The sequence below is a fragment of the Epinephelus lanceolatus genome, chromosome 1, assembly GCF_041903045.1.
Source record: "Epinephelus lanceolatus isolate andai-2023 chromosome 1, ASM4190304v1, whole genome shotgun sequence".
NCBI lineage: Eukaryota > Metazoa > Chordata > Actinopteri > Perciformes > Serranidae > Epinephelus > Epinephelus lanceolatus.
In genome coordinates, this window is record NC_135734.1 from 20,909,840 (window position 1) to 20,935,504 (window position 25,665).

Below are 25,665 nucleotides of genomic sequence, written 5' to 3' on the forward strand. Positions count from 1 at the left end.
TTTAAGCCATACCTAATAGTGGAATTCGAGATGCATTCAGTTGGCCTGTGCTTAACCCCGGTCGACCTTTGTTAAAAGAGCGGCAGTTTTCTCGCAGGACTCACAGCTTGGATTTCTGCAAACTTTCCTGGCCTCTGGCATGGCACCTTGAGAACACCTATTGGTTTCCTGACCATCTGCTGACACACACTGCACTGTCCTCTCCATCACACCATCACCACAGCTCGCTGAACACTGGAGGGGAGGAAGAGAACCATGACTGTGTGAAAATAAAACTTGTGGATGGCAGTCATGTCTGCTGTTTTCATCTTTCGGAGTGGCCACTTCAAAAAGTGTAATGTACAATGTGCAAGTTATTTATGTTAAAGAAAACCGTGAAACCTCTTGAATAAAAAAACCCCAAAAAGATTGCGAGATCTCATGGTTAGATTTCAGGACACCAACACTAAAAACATGCATGTGCCCTCAGACAAAATACTGATGAATGCCTGGACAACATTTAGAAACATAGACTCGCTCACCGGTCCCCAGATTCCAACCCTCCACTCCTGTGGCTGCGGGCACGGGTCCAAATTACAAGGCATGTAGCTCTCAGGGGGGGTCCCCGGGCAGTTGGACAAAGACTGATGGCCGTACTCATAGTTGTCATTCTCCACATGCACCTCGCTGCAGGAGATCAGACGCTGGCGGTAGCCCTGACCACAGCTGGCTGAGCACTGGAGGAGAGAATAAATCACCGGCATGAAATAACAACAGTATTCCACACAGGAAACATGGCTGATTTCTGTCATTTCCGCATCACTGGATCTGAAGATGGTGATTCGCATGAATAGCTTTTTGGAAGAGTAAAGTTTTGCCTATTTGGATCAAACTGACTTTTTACAATTAAGATGCTGAAGACTTTAGTGGGACTACATCACTTAAATGGCACACAGCTTCTCTGGCTCTCACCTCAGTCCATTCTCCTGTGATCCAGATCAATTCACAAGCATGGGTGTTACAGCTCTCTATGTCTGGAGGTCTGATCTGGTTCACACAGTACATCTCGTGGACCTCCTGCTGGTTGTGGTCCACGCACTGCAAGGCTCGTCGTCGGTGGCCTGTTCCACATGATTTACTGCACTGTAGTGGAGACAAGACAGACAGTGGACTTTTACAAAGATGGCAAAGCATGTATGAGGAGAAACACTACGACATTCCTAAATAGATGTATTGCAACTGATGCTATAACAGTTATATTTTCTTTTGATTAAAGGGGACCTAATTATGAATACACATCTGTCCAGCTGCAAACAGGAAGCTCCATGTGCAACTACAAGGTTTTTAAGGTATGGATTATCAAAATTCTCAGTGTAACGGATCGCCAGTCTGTGATTTGTGTCTCCTTGTGAAGTGTTACCTTCACCACATGGGACTGCAGCGTGAAGATGTCAAAACAGTAGATAAGAGCAGGGAGGAAAGCACAGAGTGTTGAGCAGATGAATCTGAGCTGAGGACATGGCCAAATCCTGAGATGAGATTTAACAACTTGTAACTCTTGAAACAGTTCACAGTCCATGCCAACAATGTGTCCGATGAAAGGTCAGAGCTGAAATTCACTAGCAGTAAGCGACTGCACACTGTCCCCCAAAAGACAAGAATATCACAACACGGTCGATGCTTTTGACAAATTATTGAACTGTTTTCTTAGTGGCAGACACCCACCATCTCAGTGTTTTATAGATAAAACTCGTACATCACACCTGTGTTTGACTCATGTATATCAGTCTCTCACATCACTGTTAAACCATGAATTAGACCAGACCAAATATAAATACTGTGGATTTTCTAAACAGAGCTGCTTGTGGAAAGATATGCAACAACATATGCCATTGAATAATATCTCTGTGACTACCAAGAACAGAGAACATGATGAGAAGCCTGAAAGTAGACATCAGTACCCATTATGGTTATAGTAATCCATTAGAAATTACAGAATTATGTGTTCACCCTTTCATACCAACACTGACCCTTTACAGATATGGTGCCAACCCAAATTGGATGGGTTGTAAATGTTGGTTTTCTCTGGTGTCACCTTTTTTGCCACTGCACATTTCTAGGTAAGAAAGGAAAACAGCTGGAAAAGGGAACCATGAGAGTGCTGATCTATTGTTTTCTCAATCAGGAGAGGAGGGTTCCTGTGTTCTTATGAGCCACCCAGAGGATACAGAAAGGGGGGATTTAAAGATATAGTTCAACCTTTTGATAGGGATGTCCAATCTGATCTCAAAGATCGGGATTGGGGCCGCTCAAGGCATTCTTTTAATGATCAGGATCAGCTATATTGAGTTATTTAGAAGAGCTGATCCTTTGTTTCATATCAGATATCACATGGCTGTTTTTACTTGTGAAGCTTTCATACAGCGACGCAAAGAGTGCAGCTGTCTCTGACTGTCCTGCTCCCTTGTGTGTGTAAGAGCAGGGTCTGAGCCCCAACCGCAGCGAAACACCACACGCCATAAATGACAGCACATACTCAGTATGAGACTGTTTATGTTTTCTACCAAAATTATGACCACTCGTTTCATTTTAGCTTTGAGTGAGAGTATCTTACATTTATGGTGCATGGGGTTTCACTGTGAGTGGAGAAGAGATACACAGTGGTGCGTAACAGACAACCACTGCACTCCCCATGAAAAGCCAATATGAGTAATTCATTATGTAACCTAATCTGTGCAAAAGATGTACAGACGATGAAAATTAACACTCACTGGATTACAGTTCATTCAGGTAACTCAGGCTGCATTAAAGCAACTATTACCTTTCTTGCATTTCACACAGCACAAAAATTTGAACATCCACAACTCCCACCTCCCTCCAAAGTCCCATCCTCCTCCTCCTGCAACTCCACCTCCCTCCAAAGGCCTACTTCCCCCTACTCCATTACGTCCTCATTACGTCTATCACAGACGTAGACGTTGGCAAGGTAACGTTAGATACACGGAAGAGGAGAGTAAGCGTAACATTACAACCAAGACAGTCAAACGCAACCCAGGAGTTTTAAATGTGAGCGGTTACGTCAGTCGGAGGCCTCCACGTGGGGAAGACAGACAGGACGCTCGGCTGATTGGTCAGAGTTTTCTTAGAACCATATGAGAATGGTACAATTATGAGTTTTTATCTCTGGTGGAATTCACTTACATTTTAGTGTGCCAGCAGCTTATTAATAGCATTGTAACCTAAACAAAGAAAAGCGTAAAATTTACAAAAAGGTAAGTGTCACTTTAAGGCAACAAACTATAGAGAATAGTCTTCTGCAGGGATAGAGAAATTCCCTCGAGACAGCAAAGGCCAAAAAGATTTAAGAGTGGGTTTGTTATTTCATACCTATATACCTACACCAAAACAATCTAGACTGATAAACAACACTATAGGTGAGAGGGGAAAGATGTATTTTTGATTCTGGGGGAGAAGTGTCTCTTTAAGCTTCATATTTAACGTACAGACATGAGATCTGTTCATCCAAATCTCAGCAAGAGGGCGATGAAACCTATTTTTAATAGTAAAAGTGGTGTCCTTAGATGACGTGTACTTGACTGCAAGGTTCAAACCCACAGAACCACCTGGACGTGCCTTACTGCATCCAGGTCCATGTAGTAACTCAACCATTACGACATTCAATCTGCAAGAGAGGCAAGTTAAGCACATAACATTCTAGCAAGGGCTCAGAGAGTCTTCCACTTGCGTCAGAAACACTGTGCTGTTACAAATGCAGCCAACCCCAGCTGGTCTTCATCACTCTTAATACGTTCAACACTGTCAAACAACTGAAATGCCTGGAACTGTAATTGTGAGCTGTTCTTCTGTACTGTGCAGGAATGAGACTAACCTGCATGAGAGGTCCAGGGGTCTCTGAGTTTCAGTATGCTTGATAATATCGACAGTAGACAGAGAAATAAGTAAAACTCTTCAATTCTAGCAAGGTTAGGCCCATAGAGAGAAGCTACGTGTGCAAAGAAGTAAAATGTTGGTTTAAGACCTCATCTCTGATATGTGAAGATTGACTCCACGGTGTATAACGTATTTAAAACACATAGGCGCGTTAACCCATGCCAGGTGAACTGTTGCAATTACCTCCAGCTGTTAATTGGGACACCCAGACGGGGAGCTCCAAACACTTCTCTGAACTAATTAGACTCTCCTTTCAGAGAAGACATTTCATGCTGCTCAGTGACCCAGATTCAACATCATTTGAACATAGTGAAGAAGAAACTCCTGCTGCAGCTGCCTGTTCTAATAACTCCATCTCTCTACAAGGCTCTGTAGCCTCTAACCTATAGATACTAGCTGAATGTTACTCAGTGGGAACGGACCCATTAAATATAGTCTGGGTAAGACTGCAAACTTATATCAAGCAGCAAGACTTTTCAGCTCTGACTGTTCACTGAATCAGAGCAGATAAAAGACTTTTACTCATATTCGATTATGATGTGAAAAAAGTATTTTTTGTGTTTTCATGTCTCTGTAGATGTGGTTTCAAATCAATTTCTCAATAATAAAAAACTAATTCTTGACTAAATAAGCAAAAAATGTTAGCAGCAAAAACATTAAGGTATTAATAAGAGTTTAAAGGTCTAGAGTGAGGGATTTAGTGGCATCTAGTGGTGGGGTTGTAGATTGCAACCAACTGAAAGTTCCCCTGTGTGCCAAGCATTTAGGAGAACTACGATGGCTGATGTGAAACACCCAAATGGCCCTATCTAGAGCATGGCTCGTCCATTCTGGGCTACTGAAAAACAACATAGCGGACTCTGTGTAAGAGGACCCACTCCGTAAGTAGATAAAAGCATCTCATTCTAAGTTAACAAAAACAAAATAATACTTCTAGAGACATAATTATTAACATTTTATTCACTTTCTGACTATATATATATATATATATATATATATATATATGTATCTCCCTAAATCCAACACACTCGATCTGTAAAGTCAAAAACTCAGCTAAGCTGCTTCACAAGGGCTGCTGGAGTATGGTTTGATGAAATCTAATCAACAGTGGTCGGAAAACAAAAGCAAACAGCCCCAAAACTGCCATCATGTTTTGATCAGATATTGCTAAATCCTCATTGGTGCACAGCTGTATGCCACATCTCTTAGGGTGCTTTCAGACCTAGAGTTGTCTTGCTTTGGTCTGAATCGGGAACTAATTTTGTTACAAAGTTGCATAATTGCCTAGAGTTGGTTCGTGTTCTCACGGCAGCATTTACAAGCGGACCAGATCAAATTCCTTGCGTGAGAAAGCTGCTCTTGATTGGTCAGAATTTCCATGCGGGAAAAATCCAGGAAGTAAACAAAACGTTGAAGAAGAGTACACTTGCAAGATAAATGTGACACTTTCTAATGTCACAATGGAGGGACAACTACGCAGGTTGATGTTAGCGCTGGTCATGGTGGACAATATTGCTGTCACTGTTCATTTTAGTCAAACCATACAGTTTGAAAACGAGGCGCGGCTCCAACTAGAAAACAATGTTTTGATGCATTGGATGTGCTGAATGTGCATATTAAGGCAATACAGGAGGAGGTGCACATTAATAATCCTCCAGGACTGTAACATGCTCATGTTTAACCCAAACAATGTGTCATGTGACTGCACTTGGTTCAGATCGAGGTCGGAACACGTTCTCACCACAAACAAACTGCACCAGAGTTTGTTTGTAACCGGACCGAGACCACCTCTTCAAGAAGGTCTCGGTTGGGTTTTTTTGGTGTACATCCAAGTGATTACTGTATTCACACCTGCCCAAATGAACCGCACTTAGGGGGCAAACGAACTTGAGTTCAAATGAATTGAACCAAACAGGGCAGGTGTGAAAGCACCCTTATCTTCTACTGAGACACTGCCACTTTAAACCAGTGTGAGTGCAGAATAAAAAGAAAAACGAACATCTCAGGAAATAACCAAAGTTGTTGTAACTTTGGCAAAACACAGTGTTCATGTTGCTCATAATAAAAAGCTAACTGAGACAATTCTAGTTCTCCTAGAGGCCTTTAATCTAACTTTTGAGCAGCAACATGTAGTAGGCTTGTTAATGTTGTGAGAACTGACAACTGGTGTGATTTACTTTACTCATATTTACTTGATTTTTCAACTGTTTCCCAACAAGTGCATTAGCCAATCAGCATCAAGACGGAATAATCCATTTGACAACGAGGCTTCGGATGTGTTGGAAAAAAAAAAGCTCGATCATCTGATTTTCACAAGGGCCATGCAGCAGCTCTCCTCCTCTCCTCCCCTCTGGCCTCCTGACAGCAGCTCCTCTGACTGCAGCAGCGACTCATACCTCAGATATGACAGAGCAAATTCATCCTCGCCCGCTGGAGACAAAGTGGTAACAACAACCCGTTTCAGCAGGTCGCCGTGCTTTACTGCACAGGCAGCTTACCGTCTGCCAGTCTCCTTCTCTCCACCGGTACCGGGAGGGGCAGTCGGCCACACGGCAGCTCTGGCTGGACGCCGGTCTGGAGCGCTGGGAGCAGCCGGTCTCCTGCGGGCTGCGGCGGGCTCCGACCTGGCAGAACACCTCCCGTCGCTGGATGCCGTCGCCACACGATGCTGAACACTGGAAGAGGCACGGATAAGTACTTTGAAAAGTTTATTCAGACTGTGTTACTCTGTTAAACTTTATTGTTTCACTGCATATGAAACAAATCAGCTTTTATTCCTGTGAGATTGTGACTATCGCGATAAACGCAAGTCCTGCGAGTTCAACCACCTGATGGGATTTCTCATTTGTTTGCTAACTTTTTATGAATCATACAGATTTATTTACTTAACACCATATATTTAATCTACTTTATTGATTTGTATTGGATGTCACTTTGTGTTGCTTCACCTAAAACTTTTTCTGACTCAAGTAATTATGTTGACATCCTGTCTGTATGTGTGGCCAGTATTGAATTAGATTTTAATAGATGTCTATGGTTATTATTAATTTTATTTCCTTTACTTTCCAAGGTTGAGACATTGGCATTTCAACTGTTACTTTAACACAGCGCTCAGGGTTTTAATGAGTGCTATTGGGAAAATATGTGATGATTAATTGGCTGCACCAGCACCTCCATGTTCTAATAGATATATTTTTTTACAGAACTGTCAAGGAATTCAAGTTGGAGCCTGGAAAGTGTCTGGGTTTTGTGCAGCTGTGTCAAAGCCACAGCAGGAATGTTTGTAATGAAAGCTTGTCATCTCTGCTATAATACAGAGCACATGTCTGCAGAAACAGAATGAGAGGGATGCAGGGTGTCTACAGGTCCTTAAAAAGTCTTAAATTCAGATTCGATGGGTCTTAAATATTTTTGGTCACATTACCACGACAATGTCTCCAGCCTGACAGACCCAGTGACTGTTTACAATCATTGGACAGACAGGAGAATTGCAATAATAAATAGCATTTATGACAGCGATAAGATTTTGTTTTCTTTTTACACATTAAACTTAAACTCAATTGTTGTCATTTTTCCTGACTGCTCATTTTGAACTGACATAAGTGTGTTTACTTGGAAAGAGTACTTACATGTGTGTCACGCACACACACATATATATAATGTGTGCTTCCATTGCAGGTTTGGCCTTAAATTTCATATAAACTGGTATTAAAAATGTCTTTAAAAGTCTTAAATTTAACTTAGTTAAATCTGTAGACACCCTGGGATGATGAAGCTGTTTTGTTTTCTGCTCATTCTGTTCAGTCGTTAACACAATTGACAAACAATCACGATACAAGCAGTGCATACATTTATTATTTTAGCCTAAAACTTAATTATCTTGGGTCTCTTTTCAAACAGATGATGATTCTAAACAACCAGTACTGCATCAACATTGATGTAATGCTAACATATAATTATAGATATGCTTTGAAGTGAACATATTTTTGGGGTACATTATGACAAAAAGTCTGACTGATGCAAGTTTTAGTCTCTGTGTATGTGTATGTGAGAGACCACCATCATAACTGTTTATATTTTTGCAGGTTATGGGGGCAAGAAGTGATAAACATATGCAGATGACCAAGCTGAGGTTCCACCAGTCTGCTACAGACACATCCACATGTCCCGTCTTATGTGACACAACTAGGACTGGACAATATATCGATATTATATCAATACTGTGACATGAGACTAAATATTGTTTTAGATTTTGGATATCGTAAGTGCTGTTTTTTTTTTACTGACCTTAAAGGCTGTATTACAGTAAAGTGGTGTAAATTTCTGAACTTAAATCCACCTTTCTCATTGTACATTGTATATTTAAGTGAAAGCGCCAATAGTCAACCCTAGAATATTGTCGCAATATTGATATCAAGGTATTTGTTAAAAAAATATTGTGATATTTGATATTCACCTTATCAATTCTACATATTTCACTGTATGTTATCATCTCATCTCTCTGCCTGCTGCATCATGGGTAATCCTGCTGTACTTGACTAAGAGCCTCATGTGGAGTATCATTTTCTCCTGGCATGTGTCCCGCTCCACAACTGTTCAGAGCAAACGTACATCCTCTCTGACGTCTGGAGCACAGATGTGGCTCTGAGCTTGGACTCTTGGCCAGTGGGGTGAATTCAGAGAAAGAGGACACGAGAAAAGAGAGCGAGAGAGAAAAAGAGAGACCTAGAGAGTAAAAGGGAGGGAAAGAAAAAGCCAACAGGCACCAGACGGGCTCTTCAGCAGCAGCAACAGCCCAGGTGCACGTTGTGATTGTGTCTGGCATGATGACGTTAGTGAATTGCCGCTTTAGTAGGACATTCAAAGAAAAGACTTGCATGTGGTTCCCATTAGAGAGGCAGGAGATACAGAGGGAGAAAAGCGAAAGAGAGAAAGAGGGCTTGAAAGAAAAAGTGATCAGTGGAGTGGGGGAAAGTGCAAGAGAGAGAGGGCAGATAAAAGGGACGGAGAGAGGGGAGAAAATATAGACATGAGAGGGGTAGATTAACACTGGCTGGACTTTACATCAATTAAAGGAAGGTCTGACTCACAAAATGATCCTTTGTGTATCAATGAACGCTGAAAACTTTTTCTCGCCTGCCTCAACAGTGAACGAAGAATCCAAAAACTGAGAAAATTCTTGATGAATTGGAGACTGCACCAAAACTATATCACAACATCTCGTACAGTATCATCCAGGTCTCATTTAACCAGTCATATGCTCAGTACTTTCTAAACATTTTAACTAAAACCTTAATATTTAAAACATAATTTGCATAAACACTCTCACACACAGATGAGTAGCATGCCTAGGAACATGCTTGCCCAGGTGTGCTACTCTAAAATAGTAATGTTATAGTGAAAATGCATGTTTTTGGTAAGTAAATGAGTAAATTCGACCCCCTTGTGCTTTAATTCATCAAGAATTTTCTGTTTTTGGATTATTTGTTCACCGCGGAGGCATACAAGAAAAATAAAGTTATGAATTCAGCTTAACTCGCAGGGAGTAACTGATATACAATTGATTATTTTGTGGGTGCAGTATTCCTTTAAGTTTAGATCAAAGAGGGGGGGTACAGGTTCCTCCTGATGTCCCTCTCCTGTGCAGTCGTAGCCCCGTCATACGCTACCTCAAATCCCCTGTTAGCAGCCGCCCCAGGCCTGTGCCGCAAACCACCATGTGATGTGTAAAAGCACCCGGCCTTAGTTAGTGGCCTGGCATGGTGTATAAACACAGTCAGGTTTAGCTGCAGATGTTTTCACACATATGCACATAGTAGCCAGGAAGCTGGTAAGCATTACAGTGGAAAGAGAGAGAGGGGAAAAAAGAAAAAGCTTACATGTCTGGCAGCGTGAGAACAAGAGTGGTGGAGGAGTGTTTTATAGCAGGGTCAAAGAGTCCTACCTCTCCCCAGTTGCCAGTCTTCCACTTAGGGCATTGTCCACCTCTGCAGCGCCTTTGCTTCCTGGGTTTGGGGGACAGATGCTGGCAGTTTTCCTCTGGGACGGGGCGGCCTGACCCGGTCACACAGCCCACCTTACGGGACTTGAATCCTCTTCCACAGGAGGCAGAGCACTGCAAGATGTCAAAGGAAAGAATATGAAAGGGTCAGAAGGTAAGTTTTGTGTTTAAAGTGTGACTCTAAAAAAAACAAGTACACACTAATTTTTTTTCCAAACAACATGATGGGTTTCGTAATGCATATCATTTGTTAAATGTTAGACTTAATTGAATCCGCATGATAAAAAGTAGATGTCAGCACAGCTTTATTTAAAAACAAGCCGAGTGTTTGTTGAACAGATTAACGTTGATCACCTTGTGGATGTTGCTTCACTACAAAAAAAAAAAAAAAAAAAGTGTTATGAGACCCAGTTCCACGTGGTTAGCTGGTCCAATGGCGAAGTGTGCCCGATCACCCGGCAGCACTTTGTTTCACCTCCGGGTTCATCGAGTTACTGGGAGTCTAACTCGATGTGACAGGCACACGCACACACATGCACACACACACAGCAACATTACAGGAGGGAGTGGAGAAGGGCTGAACTGTGCTTTGATAATCAAGGGGGCGTTGCATGTGGGGATGGATGGGAAGCGACAGGCTCAGAGTTGAACGAGTATGCAGCCCAGCGTGTGGTGCTGTCCTGACCAGCAAGGGACTGTACTAGACAGGAACATGCTGTGACCTCTCACCTCATTCGGGGGGAGGAAGAGCTCACAAAGGAAGGGGGCTAATAAAATGCTTATTCCCCCTTTTAATTGTGGGATGTAATGTGCTGGATTTATTGTTGGCAATCAATAAAGATGAAAAAATCATGACTGAGTTTTGTTTTTTTGCCAAGAAATAAAGACAATGAATCATAATAAGTGTGTGAAACTTATGTGCATATTGTTGTGATTACATGTGAATAAAAATGACACTGTGTTGCTTGTGTGTCTTTGGGACCGCACTTCCAAAGAGTAGAAGACTAACTTAATAATTGATGTAATAAATTCTTTAAAGTTCTAATAATAAGATTGTATATTTAATGTTATTCCCTGACATGAACACTCTCTAAGGCAACACATTTCTTTTAACTGTGGAGAGTAAGTGGGTCATCGCAGGGGAAACTGGGTTTTCCAGTAAAGGTTCAAGTCATTAAAGGAAAGCATTTTAAGACGCTCCTCCAGGCTGCTTTTCTTTTCAAACATCGGGCCATTCCTCCAAAGGTTTATATACTTTTTTTACAAGGGCTTTCCTGCTGTTGTAACATGCTGAAATGCCCTCAGAATACCTTGAGAGTCAGTGCGAATGGGTCAAATTAAAACACCATGTGTATCGGTACATGAACCACCTCATGCGGGGTTCATTAAGTTTGCCCACAAGTCCTCTGGGGTTCTGTAATTATCCAGAGCAGTTCACCGATACAAACACCACTGCTCACACATACATGAACTTAACCTTTCATACTTCATCATACAATAAATACACTATATGAACATTATTATTTGCATCAATTTTATTCACAGGAGGTAGAGCAGATTGTACATTAATCACAGGGTGGGTAGTTTGATCCCTGGCTCCTCCTTGCCACATGTTAAAGTGATGTATCAACTGAACCAAGTTGATCCCGATGAGCAGACAAGCACCTTGCATTGCAGTTCAATCAGTGTGTATGAATGGGTGAATGAGCACTGTAAAGCATTTACCATTCACCACAATGCTATATGGAATCTAAACAATCACAAGCTGCATTTTAAACACAGCACAAAGGGTGATTACAATCCATAAAACTGCAGATACTAAACACTTTACTCAAATAATACAGCTTTAGGTGTAAGAATATAGACAGACAAAGCATCGGTAATGACCCCCCCCCCCCAAATAAACCAGTTTCCAATGTCAGCATAATGTTTGAGAATCCTATTCAGCTCTGTTTTGTTGGGTTTTTTCCCCCCGCATCACAGCAGTTTCCCAGAAGTCTGTCTGTGCTGATGGGATGAACCGGGAAGGGGCCCCTCCCCAGATCAAACGTGACCCTTGACCCACCAATAGACCACTGCATTGTCTTGCTGACTGCCCCCCTCATTCGAGTCACTGTCACTGGCCCCCGTATTGGTCCACTGTCATCAACTTGCATTAGACCAGAGTAGAGGGGCCCTGACAGAAAGGGGCAAAGGGCGCTGGCAACTTCATAGCAGAGCACGCGTCACCAGGCGTCCCAGAAAAAGCCGGGGTAGGCATTAAGAGTGAATGAACACAGTAAATGAAATGGGGAGGAATACTGAGGCATTGTCTCACAGGACAAAGATTTACCTTGACGGGACGAGCTTTGAACTCCTGACACGGACGGTAAAAGCACGATAGCTCAAAGAGGTCAGCAGAGGCACTGACCACTTAAAATAACAAGGATATTGCTCAGTGATTTGTGCGTTTTCATTCAAGAAAAACACCCCCGTTGAATAGACTGGCGGGGAGGACTGCTTGATAAGCTATTTGCCAGGCCTCTCTTGTTAAGTCTTTTAGCCTAAGTCAAAGGTAAAACACTAAATAATATAGGACACTTCCTTATCCTGAAACACACTGTAATTACCATAAAGCAGGAGCTGGTAATCTTGAGTTAAATACTTCATTATAGGGCTTAGCAGCAGGACTACAATGTTGCAAGCAGTGAGGCTATTGGCTTAATGAGTGTTGTTAGAAGTTGGTACTTGCATTAGATATCTTGGTTTCTGACTTTTTGGGCAAACAGTCCATTTAAGTTGCCAGTGAGCTGCAAGTTATTCTTTTCCTTTTCCTCAGTTTGCAGTGACCTGCTGACTGCATGTGAAATGTTTGGTATAACGCTTTAGATTATAGCCCACAACGCACAGTGTAATTCTTTAAAATGTACAATGTAAATGTTGTACCATGTACCAGTGCAGTATATATCATTACATTTATGTAGGTACAAGTGAAGAAGATGTGAAGTTAAGGGGGCTCTAGTCATGGTTCTCACCATAGAGGTGGCTGAGGCAGACGCTAGCAGTTATTAGTGCTAAGTCCATAAACGGCAACAGTGGTGACCGTGTTAACACTCAGTACATTTACATGCAGCTTAAGAACATCGAATTATTGGCTTAGTACGACTGAAACTGGACTTTTAATTGCATGTAAACAGCTTAGTCCAACTGAAAATCAAACTATTGCTGCGTGTATCCACTTAGTCCAATTTCAGTTGGACTAAGCGTTCTGCACATGCACCTTTCGTGGGCTTTCACCCGGAAGAAGAAGGAGATGATGTAGCAGCAGTGCAGTAACTCCCAGAGCTAAACATTTTGAAGTTTATGGATGGTAGGAAAACGCGAAACGCGGATTTATTTAAAAAAGTGTCTGAACAAGAACCGGAAACTAGTTCAATATGCATGTTATTAAAAAGGACACAGCACCGCCCATCAAGGTGGAGTCAGACGTACTTGGTCAGAAATCCGATTTTCTCTTCTGCATGTATACTCAGACAAGACGAGAAGTCCGACTTCACTGATTAGCCGATCTATGAGCTTAGCTCAACTACTGCGTGCATGTAAATGTACTGAGTGTTAACTGGGGGGGAACCGGAGGATGGGTGCTACGTTTTCACGATGACGCTGTCCAAATAGTGATAAAGGCCATATGAGCACAGGGCTAGCCAGTGGGCTAAACACATGCACTAACATGCATGCGCTACTTATGACAACAAACCCAAGAGAAGCTCCGATTACAATACACACGGAGATAGTGTGACGTCACTAGCTGCTCAGGAGACCATTACTCCGCAATATCTTTACATAGCAAATAGTGGTTAGCTGCTGTATTAATGCTCTGAATGTCACGTACAGAACGTTTAAGGGGAACAAGGGGTTCACAATCTGAGAACATTTAGAAGTACGACATTTAAACTGTAGATACAAAAGAATGAATGAATGAATGAATGAATGAATGAATGAAAGGATGAATGAATGAGTGTGACCATCCTCGAGGGCCATGCACAGGTCATACATAAGCATCCACCATTGATGTCTGCTGGTCAACTGAGTGGCAGCTGAGACTGTCCTCTGTTGTTAAGGGAGGCTAATAATTGTATTGCCATTGCCTGTGGTTTTAGGTTTTAGCGCAAGGTTTGCTCAGTTTTGGTTTGAAGTTAGTTTACCATTAGAAAAACGTGCTGACTTTGGGCCACAATCCTAATAGTAATCAAAATAAACTGTTCACATAAGAATGAAAAAAGCCTTTGATAGTACCTCTACTTCACTTTAATCGTAACCTTTTCTGGAAATGAACAGAAATCCAACAAATCCATAAAAAAATTAAATATTGACATAACATTATAATGAAGTAACAATAAATACAAGTAATTACATAAATATACAGAAATCTTCTTGAAACACAAACTAATACTGCCATTTGTGAATAAGAGACATACAATATGCTTATTTCAAGAGCCTGTTGATATGGTGTTTGACCTGTACTGCTGTTTGCACCGAGAGGTTGACCACGACGAGTCAAACTGCTAAGACTGAAGAATGAAACTAAAGAGGAATAATAGGATGTGCCGTGTTAATGATACTGTGTTCTACTTTCACTGATTCAACCTAAATTTGATTTTACGCTGCCTTACGATCACACATGTGGGAGTCATTACAAGCAATAGTTCTCATTAGTAAATGATGTGTGGTAAAAAATGTGCTTGCTGCTGTGTTAACAGGCCCTTAAAATAAGGTGTGATGTCAGTACAGACATTTATGACCAGGAGGAGTCAACTGGGTGGGCTGCAGGCAAAAGTTGCCCCTAACCACAGATTCTGGATCAGTTTTCACTGTCCTCAACAGGATGGTGGGTGTTACAAGGTGGGGCGATGACACACACACCCTGGATCTGTGTTTAGGACCATCAGCTGCACTGGGTAGCCTCAACAACTCATGCTTAATCTTAGCCAGCCAAAATCCCTCCAGTGCAAGGGAGAGAAAGATACGGCAGGGGGGCAATCATAACAGAGACTGAGGTAGACACATTAGGTTGGCTCAGAGTAAGAGCTCTGGATACAAAACACTATTAACTTCCCCTGTGGTCACAGGTATCACGTGTTCAAAGTACGACATTTTAACAGCCCATTCTCTTAAAAAGGTTGAGCAAGTTGTTTGATGGACATTCGAAAACAATTCAACATTATTTCGTCAAATCTGTGATACACTTTGCATTTAGCTGATCAATCCACTAACTGCTCATGGAAAGAAACAAAAAGTACAGAAAAGGCAGCACCAAAAAAAGCAACGTGCCACAATAAACACCTAACCAACCAAAAACGTGATGGTTCATTTTTGATATCTATATCTTATATCTCCCTTGTTTGGCCAAAGCACCACTGTAGTGTAAGTTATCATAGTTTAATGGCTAGTTGAGTTGCGTTTTGTTCCAAATGAGGTATTGTTGAGCATAGCATATTTAGCAACTCCAAGTACTTACTGTACAAAGAAAACATTAACTAACACAATATAAATACACTCATATCAAGCACCTTTGGAGCAGAGAGCTTTAAACCTATTGTTTTGGCCACACTAAGTGAATCTGGGTCAAAACCCTCTGCCAAACTGGAATACAATGGCTATTAGTACTAATTACCACAAACTCAGTGAGACATTTTATTTTACAGTGCTAGTACAGCTGCTGTTTGCTGGTGTTTACTACTGATACTGGACGTTTCAGGAACTTTTGAGTCAACATATTCATGCGTCAATGTCATTGTAGGGCAACACCACTGTTTGTTTCATAGCAGAGGGTAAATACATAAACTGTAAAATAAAGTGTCTAAATAAGATTAGTAACTTCTCTAAAAAACCACATGTGCCTTGAGACAAATTGAATTCTTGATACAATAGCCATTTCAAAGATGTATATAGTACAAAGATGTATATATATAGTACACAGCCCAAATACAGTCCTATGTAAGTTTTTAAAGTTCATAACAGAACATTGACTACATTGTGTAGCACCACATATTTGGATTATGGGCCATTCTTTGGATAATACAAGAACAAGGCATCGTACTGTATATTCCTGATATACAAAAACATTCATCAGTATTTGCATATGAACAAAGATTGGCTAAATGTGCGAATACAAAGAGCTAAGACACAAAATAAATCACTTTTAAAAGTTAATGCTATATACAAAAGATAAAAAGGAAAAAATATCTTAATAAATTATCTTTAAAAACAATATTTTACAAAACTAACTTTGATTGTGATACAAAGTGATCCTGAATTTTTCATATACTAATACAAGGCTCAACAACAGTTTTATGGTAACTAGGACTGACAAAAATGTTCTTGTGGTCACAGCTGTCACTGAAGTTTTTTTGACAGTACTTTTTTTGGCATATTGCAACCAAGCGTGTCTTTGCCATTTAAGCACAACAGAAATTTACTTTCCGAATGTCTTGAGGAAACGTTGACCAATCGCAGGCACCAGAGAGGGAGCAGGAAGTGGAGGAGGTTAAAAGTAAAAGTAGAGAAATGGGAGTGTGATTTCTCCAGTGCAAAAGCACCAAAGTCAAAGCCCCTTTAAGACTGTTTGTGAAAGAGTAAGACCACAGGTGAAAAAAATGTGAGGTTGAAAAACAAGGTATAGAGTATTTTTTATGAGCGTACCGAGCTCCATGGGTCTGTGCTCCAGTGGGGGCTAGACGGGCACGGCTGAGTATTGCACTGCTCACGATCTGGTGGCTTGTCATGGATCTCGCAGCTCAGATCATTGAAACGCTCGCCGTTTGGACGCTGACACACCACCAGCCTAGTCTTGATCCCACCTCCACACGGCTTGGTGCACTGAAGACAGCAGGAGAGGTTGTGTTTTAGATTTGTAATGCATTTTCAAACCTCCACACAAAGCAACTTCTACATCAATTACTCAAACACAAATAAGCATCCCACAGTTTACAGTTTTCTCTCTCAGCTAGACCAGCATCTGTCAAGGAGACACAAAAGCCATGGTGTCTGTCTTACCTCTCCCCAGTTGCCATAGATCCACTGTGGACATGGCCCTGACTCACAGGATCGCTGCTCACTGGGCCGGCTGCGATCCTCACAGCTGTTGGCAGGGTAGCCATTCTCATCCTGGCACACTACTACACGGCGCTGGAAACCTCCTGCACATGTGCTGGAGCACTGTTGTACAGAGAATGCAGAGAGCACAGTGTCAAAAAGACGGTTCTCACAAACAGATGCTCAGTGTTGAGGTGTAAATACGTCCCAGGGGGACATACCGTATATTATTTACATCTCCTTTAGACATGATGACGTACAGACACATACTTAAGTTAAACCCCCAGCTGCAAAATATTAAATCCATGTGTCAATGAGTACATAAAAAAAAACTAGTTTGTTAAATGCAAAAAGTACACGTCACAAATCGACGTGCACTGTGAGGTGTATATTGTGTGCACACAAAGCCCCCATTCTTTCAGAGAACAACAGACATCTAATGTCAAATGACTGACCACGTCTGCTGCTATATTAAAATACATATCCTCAGGACAGAGACAGGAAGAGTCGCCAGAAATAGCTTTAATCACTTCCCAGAATTATTTAAAGGTCAGAGTTATTTCTGGACAGAGATTATCACTAACACAGTTTTTAAAAAAAAAAAAAAAAAAAACAGCTGAACAATACAAAGAACAAGATCCATGGGGAAGACAGTCTTTGGCTCTTAGGTCACGCTATCCTGCGATGTTACATCATGATGGCTAAGGCCTTGTTTAAAAAAAGAGAGCAGGGCCTAAACTCACTTCATGGGCATTTGTCAAAGTCTGCATCAGTCTACCAAACACATCGTAGAAAGTAAATGACTAGTTCACAAACTTTCTACTTTCTTACAAATTGCTGGACTTAACAATATACATTAGTGCCTAAACCACCCCAAGTCCCTGCAATACAAGGGACAAATTTAGTAAGGGCACTTATTACATTTTTTGATACCATGTGTTTAAAACTATGCAATCCTGTAATTTGAGGCATTAAAGAAAAGTTACAAAAATGTTGTGTATGCTGTCAATTATAGCTCTTAGAGAGGAAGAAAATGGCAATCGGTTGGTGCATCTCTACATGATCTCTGTTAATTATATATTTGAAAATATCAAAAGTACCAAAGCAAATCTACTATCAGATTTTTTTAAGCCAAGGCCAGTGTATTATGCCATGGTATCAAAAGAGGTATCAAGTATTGTTCTTTTTTTTTTTTTACTAGTATTGTGTTGAAGTGTTAAATTCTGGTATTGTGAAAACATTAAAATGAACTACATTTAACCTTCTTGATGTGAGCTCTGTGAAGATCTAAACCACTCTCATGTCTGTATGGTAAATTTAAAGCTACAGCCAGAAGATGGTTAGCTTACCTTAGCATGAAGACTGGAAATAGCTAGCTTGGCGCTAACCAGCTATTGGCTAAAGTGTCGTATTTACTGTTCAGACATAAAAGTGGTATCTATCTTCTAAATTAACTCTCCTTGCAAATAAAGTGAAGTAGAAAAGCATATTTCCCAATGTATCGAACTTTTTCTTTAATCCTGTGTGGACTCACTATTTGTGACACTATAGGGCAACATTTGAACATGTCTCGTTTCCCATTTTTCCCAAAGTTTCTCTAGAATTATACTATTTAAGTTGTGGCTCTTGTTGAACAAGATTAAGCACAACATTTTAGGATCCACAGAAATGGCATGTTGGCCACTGTGCTGTGATGCTGCTGTGTGTAAAATGCCTTACCGCGCCCCAGGGTCCAGTCCGCCATTGGTGGGATTGGCTGCGGGGCAGGTTGTTCCTGTTGCTGGCATTTGGTGAGGACGGGAAAGGTCGGGAGTCACTGGAGCGGGACGGGCACTGAGACATAGCGCAGTCCTGCTCTGTGGTAGGACGATCGTCTGGGTCACACTCACTAGCATTCACTTCTTGGTCACTGAAGTTGACACACAGTACCTGCCGTGTTGTCTTCCCCTGGCCACAGGTTACTGAGCACTGAAAACACACACAAACACACAGTGGATACACAGATCTGTCATGAGTATAAATAGACATACAAACACACATTTGAAGAAACAGTTATTATTACATGGAGAGAGGCATGGACGTGGGAAAAGATTAGCCATTAGCCCCTTTTACTCTGCCTGTCCAAGGTGGGAATGTTGTGCCGTTATTCCGCATCACCATTCTGTATAAAACGTACAATCGTGGAATTGGCGGACAGCGTTTTCTCGCTTTTAAGCTGGTAGTGGAGGCAGTAATAGAGCCGAATCAACAGCCGGAGAGATGAGATGGGTGGGATGTTTTGATGATGTGTTATGTGTGCGGGAAATTTAAAAATCAGCTGATAGCAGTTAGCAGCTAACCCACTTGCTATTGATATGAATGGCTGAAAATGATTCATCAGCCCTGTCTCTTTACCCTGCACTTCACAGAGGTTTGAAAACACTGACATAGAAAGGTGACCATGGATTATAATAACTATGGGGTTATGATATGATTACCATGATCACAAGCCTTCTCTTCCATAAATTCTGCTCTCCGAGGGACTGAATTAGCATTTGAATATCTTCCAAATACCATCACATGCATGGGCAGAATACACTGCTACAAGTGGCTAAACATCTCCATCACAGAAAGTGATGTGTGTGGCTGATGAAATAAAGGTGAGAAAGCCTTTCTCTTTCTTTTGTCATCCTTCCCAGGTACTGAAAGATCTTCAAGAAGTGGTTTATGACCACAGGTGACACTCATCTGGGAAAGGAAGAGTTTCCCTTTCAGAGTCAGCTCCCCTTTCCCCATGATAGCATGGAGCAATATCTGAATAACTGTGGCTGCTGCATATATCCAACTGTAGATCTCAAGACCCTAACATACTTGAATCCTCTCACTGGAGGGCAGCAAACAACTCCCAATTTGGTGACCCATTTCATATTGTCTCAGATATGTACATGTTGCCCCCATTTCCAGCGGACACTCAATTGGAAACTCATGATCCCAAAGCCTGCTGACGGCCAAAACTAGAGGCAATCAGCAGAGCTACGTCACCTACAAACAGATGAAATCTTCATGCCACCAAAGTGGGAACCCTCCATTCCTCAGCTGGGCCTTAAAAACAACAAGGGTCATTCCTGCCAGGGTGCAACACCAACTGAAAGCAAGCTTGACTTGGTGCTGAGGATTCAGACACAGCTCTAATTCCAGTTAAGCGTGCCATGTAGCAAATAGGCCTAGCCGCTGCTCTGGTGCTGGCTCACAACACAGTATCTCCTTAAAGGACCCATGCACACATATCTTTCTTTTTAGGAAAGTAACACAAGGCAGATTTTCTGCCAAGCACTAATGGTGTCTCACTCAGCTCCTCCCTAGCAGAGTCCACTTTCTGTCTTGCACAAGGTAATCTATTATACTTATGCAACAGCTGCCTACTCTAAAACCTCTCCTGGGATTACACTGACCAGAGGTTTATACTGCACTGTCACAGTGTTATGGATTTCATATGACTTTAGATACTGTTTTACATACAGTAACTCCATGTATATGATGTGATACTAAATGAAACTGTTGGATAACATACTGCGGGCTGTACCTGTCCTGAGAACTATAACAAAACTCTGTCATCTTGGAGTGGTTCTGTCACTGCAGGACAAAGAAGGCTATTTTGCTTTGGGTCAGTAAATCTAGTGTGTGTGTGTGTGTGTGTGTGTGTGTGTGTGCTGGGATAGGCCTCTGAAATCTTTTTTGGCCTTGGGATGAACTATTTCCTTTTGGGGGGGTCAATGAGTGTCTTTGGCTTGGTGGTGCGGGTGTATGTGTGTATGTGTGTGTGTGTGTGTGTGTGTGTGTGTGTGTGTGTGTATGGTGACCAGACCTGCAGTCTGGCTGTACTGTATCATCAGGACTCTGATGAGAAACATCTGTAAACAAGACTGGAGCCCCTCACTGCAGCCCCTTGCATCTCGCAACTCCAGCAACTTTTGCCTCTCTCCAATTCTCTCTCTCTCACACACACACTCTCCTTCTGTAACCTTATTCCAGCCCTCCTCCAGGCCTCGATACACACTTGCCTTCCAGCTGCCACCCTGTCTCCACATCTTTCCTCACACAAACATCTACATAGCGTGTGGAAACACTAATTGTCAGTGTGGGTGAAAAATAATTTAGAGTATACTGAAATAAATAAACGTTGCAGGAAGAAAAACATCTGGATGGCGATATTGACAGCACACAGTTTAAGTTAATCAACAGTCTGTCCATATAACAAGATGCAGATTTGAGGGAAAATGTTTTCTGATTCAATAGGAAAAACTTTTTTTCTAATTTGTACTTATTTGAAACTGTCCTCTACAACACTGGATGGACTTAAATACATTTAGGTGCAGCAACTTTACATTACAACAGGTGGTTTTCTTACCACTGTCCATTCCAGCACTTTCCACTGTCCGCAGGCCACCACTGAGCACACTTCTCTGGCAGGGGGTTTTGGTAGGTGGGCGCATGCCGACTCCTCTGCCACACCACCTTGGTTGTCACGGCAACTCACGTAGCGCATACGTGTCCCTTTGCCACAGCTGGCACTACACTGTTGTGCAGAGGAGAGAGGTTAAGAAGCAGGAAACCAGCAAAAAGACAAACAAATTGAAGATGTGATAGGAATACCAACCTGGGTCCAGGAGCCAAAGCGCCACTGGGTTTTGTGGCCCTGGTGGGAGGGGACTTTAGTCCCTGGGGGAACAGGGTGGCTGCTGGGACACTGGGCCAGTTCACAGTCCTGTGGAAGGGAGGACACATACACCCATTCATGCAGTGATTAACAAAATGAATAAACTGTAACAACATCTGTCCCTGACCACAAAATACCATGAATATCAGAGATAGCTCCTCCGACATGGGACAGTTGTTAACAACTTAAACTATATTCCTTCAGCTCTACATTTGGGGGCAGTTGTGTTTCCCATCAACCCTTTCCCCCCACCTTACCAAAACAACATTAACAGGGTCCGCCCCGTCAGTTAAAACTATGGATTGTGGCAGTAAGCCACTCAGCATAAAGCCCTGATCCCTGTCATAACAGGTCATAGTGGAGTGGTATTCAGGGCTCCAATGCCCATGCTGGCGTGGTTGTAAACTCCACCCCTAATCCACCCCCTTGTCCCTCACCTTCCGCCCTTTCCTAGTTTTCCCCCATGCCCTCTGGTGCCCTCTGACCCCCAGTCTCTAGGAATGAGGGCCTTAATCAGGTTGCATAGGCCCTGAGCAGGCTCCACATTCCACACTCTGCCTCCTGATGGAAGCAAATAGCCCTCATGGTAGCGCTTAAAGTAGCTCTACGCACACTTCCTGTTGGACTCACATTTTACATATAAACTGATAAAATATGATTTTGTGATGATCATTTGAGTTTATGTGTATGCATGTACATTACAGCTTTAGGGCTTTTATAACTAACAAACCCAAGCAGTGTTCACAACTGTTCAGTCTCTATACAATCTATAGGCGAAGCTATTGAGCAAAGCATCTCTTGCCTCCACGTCTCTCCTTCTTGTACTCAGACCTCCATCCATCTATCTGTCCTTTTTCTAAGCCCTGCTTGGTGGCTGGTGGGACTGGCGGCTGGTGGCCCACTTCATGGCTGGCTGGTTAGAATCACAACGAGGTGGGGCGACTGCTTCAGGGTCACTGGCTCTGTCGGCCCAGGCACCGGAATTAAGAGCCGCTGCGACTAGAGGGGGCCTCATACTGAGTGTGCATGCTCAGCCCTCTGAAATGGGTTTACGCCCCTCGCTAACCAAACAAAACTCTCATTCAGCTCAAAATAGGTTTCTTTGGTGTTCCTGTGTCTCTTTGTGTGTGTGTGTGTAACACTTAACAAACGGGTGCACTAGCACAGTTAGACATCAAAAACCACTCCACATGTAAACCCTTTCTCAGCCTGCATAACCAGTGGGTAGAGTATATAGGAGCAAACTTTTTTAAACTGTAAAATCCTTTTCCAACTAGAGCAACTAGGTCTTTAGTACAACTATGGGATGTTTTAAAGTGAAGGTATAGGCAAGATTCAAACTAAGAGCAAATACTTTGAAGAGAGACACACATACCCTCTGCCAGACTTTAGTGTCTCTTACATAATGAAGATAAGAGCGTTCCGCAGAACAACACTGTAAAACATTTGGGCTTTCTTTTGGGAGATTCTGTCTCAGAGTTGTGTGTCTCAATGTATGGATAGTGAGGTTGGTATAACCTCCCCCTCTGTCTTTCCCTCTAGTCCAGACTAGATCAGACAACAGAGCTTTATTGAGACCAGGTGGAAATGAAATGTGTGTTTGTCTGTGTGTGTTTTGAGTGTCAGTGTGCATGAACGTAGATGCTTCCCTCTCTCCTCACAGCATGAATCAGTTAGAGACTCAGTCATGTAACAACTGTTGCTCTAAAAGTGAGGAGTAGGTAAAGAGATTGTGGACAGTTGTGAGAAGCAGAGGAAAGGTGTTAGAGAGGGAGAAAAGATGCAAGGAGAGAAGGAAGAGAATGCCCCCCTTACCTGGGTGTCAGTGGGCCGGGTGGCAGCATTACATTCAGTGTCATCCATGACAGCACCATAAGAGCCAACTACACACTTCACCGCTCGCATCTGGTAGCCTGGCCCACATGAGGTAGTGCACTGGGTTCAAAGAGGGAAAAAAAGGAGTGGTGGGGGGAACATTAGCAACACTGAGCCAAAGAGAAAACGGCAAGCAAAAAACAGACAGTTCATCTGAGCCAAAACAGCAACTCCCACACACAAACAAATAAAAAGAACCGTAAACCAGGGTTGGCAAATAAAAAGGATTCTTTTACCCCTCCACTCTTCTGACAAATATCCCAAGATCAGAGCTTGAAGCAGATAAGACTCTCAAGATCAAATACATGAGGAGCCTATTTGCTCATATACATTGCACTTGTCTTCTTTCCACTGTAGCCAAGTCAGAGGATACTACCCCACGCTCTCTTCTGCCTCACTGCCTCTAGTGAAACAGGGTCAAACTTGTGTGGCGGCAACTTCAACAACCATTTGATCACGCTTCATTTAACGACTTCAAATATACCTTAACGTGCGCACATCCTCTGATGGGGGGCACAAAAATATCTCAAATTTTTGGGTGTTCTGTTCTCTGTGCACACACACAAATGAGACTGAGCCTGCACACACTGACACTATATACTGTATGCATAGCTCTATATAATTCTTTTGTAAGAGAACACGCCCACCCACATCATCAATAGCCTTTGTTTATGTACTTTGGCAGGATGTGCTCTGTGTATAAACAGGCAAAAGAAAAAGGGACAGTGCTAAATGATGAGCTTAGCTTATCTGTGTCCTCCCCTCGGTTTACATCAGAGGGGAATTCACCAGAGACGCAACAGTAATTATAAACGTCAGCCTCTGTGCTGCTTCCCATCAACTGGGCAGACTTCTATACATATATATGAAAGCAGTGGCTGTGGATCAAGATATCTGAATTAGCCTTCAATTAAAAAAATTAAAAATTTCCTGATATAAGACTCAAATCAAGCACAGATGTATAGTACAGTATTGCACTGTATGATTCAGATTATTTCATTTTATGAGATTAACAGACCAATGTTAGAAAAGAGCACCTGATGTCTCTATAAGACTAACAGTGCAATTTCCAACATAGACGATCTGCTGTTTCACCTACTCTGGAATATAAATGGTTTAATTAACATCCTTAAAATGTGTACAATGCAGGAATTGTCACTAACTGCGAAACTGAAAGCCAACCCCAGGTTCAGGGACATTTGTAGCTAAACAATTAGCGAAGTGATGAGCTCTCATTTATTATCCTTTTCCTTGTTCTAACTTATAACATAACAAACTCTGTATGGCATAGCTAGCATTACTTGCAGTACACAAGGATGGAGGGCTGCTAGCTAAACATTTGAGAACTGCATTTCTGCAGATTTATGTCATGCTTGTTAGCGAAGCTGATATTAATTGCTCAATAAACCTTACTTCCAACAAAAAATCCCGACTCCTGAGGTACCAATAGCAGAACCGAAAACTCCAGACCTCATCAATGCTCCAGGTTTTAATCATTTTACACCAGCCTACGTTTAGACTGTTCTGACCTTATCCGCCCACTGTGCAGAGTCTCTACAGATAAATACACTGCCACAAACTTCTAGTGGGTCATAAGTGATGATTGAGAGAGTTCAATTCTGTAAGAGTCTTTACATTATTTTTTTTTTTTAGGAAAATCCTGTATAGTATACCTTAAAAGTAGGTATGCCCCTGGATTTGTTCATCTGCTATACCCCGGCATTAGTACATACCCTTGTTCCCCACAAATTATTTTTTTGATCACTGTGTGTGCTATACACTATTGTTAACACTCACTTGTCCCCATGGTCCAACCTGCCAAGAGGCACACTCCTGCTGCTGGCATGTCTGCACCGATTCAGGTTTAGATGAGCCACAAAAGCGGTCATCTAAACGGTCCTCACCAAACTGACACCACGTCTGACGGTGCTTATAGCCTTTCCCGCATGTCACCAGGCACTGAAAGGAAAGCATTTCAGGTTTTAGAGATACATATACAGTATATTACATGAACACTGGTTACTGTCAGGCATTGAGGCTGCTGGAAGTCCAGTTCACGACAGATGAAGATCATTTGGTGTTGTGAAAA

At 42.1% G+C, this 25,665-nt stretch overlaps 1 protein-coding gene across 1 annotated transcript in view; it reads right to left on the reverse strand.

Annotated features, from left to right (window-relative positions):
* The window catches only part of adamts9 (ADAM metallopeptidase with thrombospondin type 1 motif, 9), a 56,089-nt gene that overhangs the window by 9,884 nt on the left and 20,540 nt on the right, over positions 1-25,665 (reverse strand). The window contains exons 22-33 of the mRNA XM_033625551.2: positions 25,374-25,535; positions 23,517-23,636; positions 21,642-21,749; positions 21,393-21,560; positions 18,725-18,973; positions 16,967-17,128; positions 16,613-16,789; positions 9,875-10,045; positions 6,429-6,605; positions 952-1,122; positions 522-716; positions 105-234 (exon numbers count right to left, since the gene is read on the reverse strand). Coding sequence (XP_033481442.2) covers positions 105-234; positions 522-716; positions 952-1,122; positions 6,429-6,605; positions 9,875-10,045; positions 16,613-16,789; positions 16,967-17,128; positions 18,725-18,973; positions 21,393-21,560; positions 21,642-21,749; positions 23,517-23,636; positions 25,374-25,535 — 1,990 coding nt within the window. The remainder of the gene's footprint in view (positions 1-104; positions 235-521; positions 717-951; positions 1,123-6,428; positions 6,606-9,874; positions 10,046-16,612; positions 16,790-16,966; positions 17,129-18,724; positions 18,974-21,392; positions 21,561-21,641; positions 21,750-23,516; positions 23,637-25,373; positions 25,536-25,665) is intronic.